Source organism: Alligator sinensis, unplaced genomic scaffold, assembly GCF_000455745.1.
Source record: "Alligator sinensis unplaced genomic scaffold, ASM45574v1 scaffold611_2, whole genome shotgun sequence".
Lineage (NCBI taxonomy): Eukaryota > Metazoa > Chordata > Crocodylia > Alligatoridae > Alligator > Alligator sinensis.
The window spans coordinates 1,134,971-1,139,769 of record NW_005841869.1 but is presented as its reverse complement, the minus strand read 5'-3'; the positions used below and the strand labels follow the sequence as shown (position 1 = coordinate 1,139,769).

The 4,799-nt window shown below is 51.6% G+C and overlaps 2 protein-coding genes across 2 annotated transcripts in view; both read left to right on the top strand.

The window, feature by feature from the left end:
• PHF19 (PHD finger protein 19) overlaps positions 1-4,799 on the top strand; it is a 40,431-nt gene that overhangs the window by 35,233 nt on the left and 399 nt on the right. The gene's annotated exons all lie outside the window — the stretch shown is intronic.
• The window catches only part of PSMD5 (proteasome 26S subunit, non-ATPase 5), a 10,418-nt gene continuing 10,070 nt past the window's right edge, over positions 4,452-4,799 (top strand). The window contains exon 1 of the mRNA XM_025193597.1: positions 4,452-4,555. Coding sequence (XP_025049382.1) covers positions 4,452-4,555 — 104 coding nt within the window. The remainder of the gene's footprint in view (positions 4,556-4,799) is intronic.

Genomic DNA, 4,799 nt, shown 5'->3' with positions numbered 1-4,799 from the left:
CTGCTGAGACTCCTCCTCCTCTCCCTGCCAGGAGGGACTGGTACCCGCCTGCTCCCAGGCTGCTTGCTTGGCACCCTCCCCTGCCTGCCCACCCTCCCCCGGATTTGCACGGTGCAGGGAGGGCTTAGAAAGGGCTGGGGAAGCCGTGCACACGTGCTCCTGGATCCCTTTGCTTTGGTGCCTGCGTGGACCTTTATCTAGGGACACTTTCTTGTGCAGGCAATAGAAGCAGGTCCACGCACACCTTAGCTGTGTGCAGGTTCTTGGGCACGGGATGAGGGGCCTGGGAGGCAAGTGGTGAAAGGAAAGGCTGCAAGAAGGAGGGTTTTTTTTTCTCATCTGGAGAAGAGAAGAGGTGACGGGGTGGGGGGGATTTGATATTAGTCTTCAAATGCAAGAGGGGTGATTACAGAGGGGATGGAGATGGGCTTTTCTTCTGTGGCTGTAGGGGCAGGACTAGGAGCAGCAGCAGCAGGGGAAGCTGAGATGGGAGATGAGGACCTTAAAGCCCTGACTGGGATGATGGAGCTGGGGCTGGTCCTGCTCGGAGCAGGGGGTTGGACTAGATGTGACCTCCTGGGGTCCCTTCCCACCCTCATTGTCTATGACCTGCTATGAGCATGGTCAAGCTGCTGGTCAACCCCCACTTTTACGACCCGTGAGCATGCTCGAGCTGCCTGGAGAAACGGTGAAATCTCCATCCTTGGGAATTTTCAAGAGCAGGTAGAAGACATTTGGCTGGGATGTTTTATTTGCGAGTGATCTTGCCTTGGGCAGGGGGCTGGATTAGATCAGCGGTTCTCAGCCTTTTTTGTACCAGGATCCATTTGTAAACACCAGTGGCCAGTCCCGACCCAGTGCCCCTCAGTCCCAACCCGTTGCCCTCCACCCCCAGGCACTAGCCCCCCAGTGTGAGTGTGTGTGTGGGAGGGTATATGTGGGGCAGGGGGGCACCCAAGCAGCCTCTTGCAGGCTGGAAGTCTGCCTGCCTGCAAGGGGAAAAACCACAGTTTCCCACAATTTTCTCCTTTGAAGGAAAATCCATTTTTAAAGTTTGTTCATGACCCTTTCATGTATTCTTGACACCCACTTTTGGGTCGTGACTCAGTGCTTGAGAAATGCTGGATTAGATGACTGTATTTTCCTATGATCCTGTGCTCCTTCCACAGGCAGCAGCTGCCCCGACTCCAGGCTCCGTGTCATTTAGGGGCCAAGGTGTTTTGGCCTTTTTTAAAGTATTCCCTCTTGTCGTTTCAGCCGGGAAATGCCACTGATTTCACTGAAACTGCGAGTGAGGCAAAGAGGCTTCATAAGCCTATTTAGAAGGGGGGGGACAGGGTAAGAGTTTATAAAATACTAAATGGCAAAAAGAAAGTCCATAGGAATGGATTATTGAGTTTCAAAACAAGAATAAGGGGTCACAACATGAAACAAGTAGGCTGTAAGTTGAAAAGTAACACAAGGAAGTTCTTGTTCACCCAGCGTGGCATTAAATTTCATAGATTTCATAGACATCAGGGCTGGAAGGGACCTCGGAAGATCATCGGGTCCAGCCCCCCGCCCAAAGGGCAGGAAGTCACCTGGGGTCATAGGATTCCAGCAAGATGAGCATCCAGTTTCATCTTGAAGGTGTTCAATGAAGGCGCTTGAACCACCTCCGGCGGCAGGCTGTTCCAGACCTTGGGGGCTCGGACAGTAAAGAAGTTCTTCCTTACGTCCAGCCTGAAACGATCTTGAAGTAGTTTGTGACCATTCAACCTCGTCATCCCTTGGGGCGCTCTGGTGAACAAACGTTCCCCCAGATGCTGGTGGTCACCCCTGATAAACTTGTAGGTGGCCACCAGATCACCCCTGAGCCTGCGCTTTTTCAGGCTAAAGAGCCCCAGGGCTCTCAGCCTGTCATCGTAGGGTCTGCTTCCCTGACCTCTGATCATGCACGTGGCTCTTCTCTGGACTCTCTCAAGCTTCTCCACATCCTTTTTGAATTGTGGAGCCCAAAACTGGACGCAGTACTCCAGCTGCGGCCTCACCAAGGCCGAGTACAAGGGGAGAATGGCGTCCCGGGATTTGCTTGAGAAGCATCTATGGATGCAAGCCAGCGTTTTGGTCGCTTTACTAGCCGCCGCATCGCACTGCAGGCTCATGTTCATCTTGTGGTCAATGATGACCCCCAAGTCTCTTTCAGAGCTGGTTGCCACTAGATGTGCTGGAAGCTGAGAGTTTAGCCAGATTCAAAAAAAAGGGACTGGACACCTTGGAGGAAAGGGGCATCACTAGCTTATTGAGCATGGGAGCGAGCGGCACCGTCTCGGAATCAGAGCTTCCTAGACCTTAGATGCTGGAGGCTGCAAGTGAGAGAGGAATAGCGGGGGCAAAACCCCTATTCAGACCCAGTTCACTGTCCCTTTCAGCATCCGTTCTCTGCCCCTGTGGCACACAAGACTGGGCAAGGTGGACCTACCGTCTGACCCAGCAAATGGCAGATCTTATGTTCTTAAGCACTGTAACCCCCAAGCAGACCTGTGAGGTAGATGCATTTAATTGAAAAGATGGGAGAAACGGGTGGCCAAAGAGTCACCGGCTTGGACAAATCCCAATAAAGCAATCACCAGGAAATGTTCATATGAATAGCATTACAAGTCAGCACGAGAATGTTGGCATTTCAGTGGGAATTAAAAACGGGCTGACAATGCACAAAAGCATTTAAAAAGACAGGCCTCAGAGCCATCTGTTACTCTCTTTACCTGTTAATGACCTTTTTAATGCTTAAGGCCACCATGGGTTTTACAAGCCCTTTCAGACTGATCCGTCTAATGACTGCTCTCGTTGCTCGGCATGGGCAATGCCTCCGAGCAGATTTGTTCCCCTTTTATTTCCAGCCAGCTTCGCCGCGCGGTTCCCGCGCAGTAGCATCACAGAAACGCTTTGGATTTTGCAACCCAAGAGATTTGTTTTTCCTTTTAAGTTTCCGCTGTTTATTAAAAAATATTTCAAATCATAGCTGCTTTTGCAGAACTGCTTTCTTTCCTTGGGCAAAGTCAGTTGGAAGAAGCACGTTTTGGGGATGAAAGGACTGGAAGCAAAGAGCTGAGTTCTCCCACCTTTGCCTCTGAATTGCTGTGTGACCTTGGGTAAGTCACCTCACCTCCGTGTTGTTGTTTCTCTAGCTGCGTCATGGGATGTTCGGAGACTTAATTCATTTGAAAGCATGTTGAGATCCTGGCAGGGCAGGATTACGAATATAAGCAGTATTATGAACGTGGGCTCTAAAATGCTTTGACGATGTTCCTTTGAAAAATGACTGGATATGAATAGAGACATTCAAGCTAACTGACGCGTCATTACTTTACTGTAAGTTCCCTCAAGCCATTAGACAAATGTATTTGTCCACAGGTCATGGAATATTACAAGCGTTTTTGGCACAGCAGTCGGCGTCTGGATTTAGACCAAAGCTATGATTGCATTTCTGCGTGCTGTCCCAGAGGATGTCTACAGCACTGAGCGGTGAACGGAGGCCAAATTACCGCTGCCGTTGTTAGCGACCTTTTGGAAATATGTAATACTATAAATCATGCAGAATGGAAACACTCAGGTGCTTGCTCACGTCCACCCGCCTGCTTACATCTCAGATGTTGAAAACCGATGCGTTTTCTCCAGGAGCCAAACCCTGCTCTCTGCAGGCGTGGACCAGTCCCGCTTCTCCGATGGGGTCAGAGAGCACGTAGACGCCGCGTCGGGAAAGGCCGCGCTCCTGCGTCTCATAACGAGCACAGCAGTAACGCGGACAGACGTCAGGGCGCGTGACCCTGCTCAGCAAAAGCATCCGAAAATGCCAGAGCAAAGCAAGAGCCCACCAATTTCTCGTCGAAAGCCAGCTTATTTTTTTTTATCTAAGCACCTCAACGGTGCAAAACACTGTCCTCATCTGACTTTTATCAATGCCTGCTTGTTTCGTGGCACCGTCTACTGCGAACGTGAATTGGGAACGTCAAAGGAAAGGCTGTTAGTTGAAAAGCATCGCCGACACGATGGCATGGCGCAGACCTCCGCTTGCTTCGGCCAGCCGAGGAAACGCTGTCGAAGACTTGCAAATGAGTTGGCTCCACAATCGCAAAGTTTCCACCGCCTCCGGATCGGATGAATGCAGCCCTTTCTTGTGAGCCGAAGCGCAAATATGAGTCGGACTGGGAAAAAACCCCCAGCTCCTCGCTTAATCCTACTCGCGTCGGGTTCTTGACAGATCTCCAGCCACCGCCTTTTAATTTATTCCCCCCTTCTTACAAGCAAAATGAATCCAGGATGGAGACGTGCACCGCGAGGGTGCCGCGGTGTTTAGACAGCTGAATAATGCAAATGGATTTTGCATCATTCGTGAGAACGGATGTTGACGGTGGGCGTCCAGGAGGTGAGCCCTAATTGCGCGCTCATGACTTTGTCTTTCCATCTGTAAAATGGGTTCGGGGCACCGTCCAACCCCTCAGGAGAAAGCAGGCGAGAGTCGCTGCGCGCGCTCGCCTGCCCGGCGGCTGCAGCAGTTTGGTTTCTTGGAGAAACGGTGCGTTTATGACGTCTGCGAAAGCAATGCTGTCATCTTGATGTCATCGCTGTGAGGCGATGACATCACCCCACTGTGCTTTGAGGTCCCCAGGAGTGTAGTGGTGGCCAGGGTTGGGGGGCAGGCACGGCCTAGGGGCACTGTGATGTCATCAACATCCCTATGACGTCTCTCCCCCACCTTGACAGTGGGAGGGTGGGGCAGGGAGCAAGTGGGCCCCGCTGCCAATCAGAAAGGCGGGGGC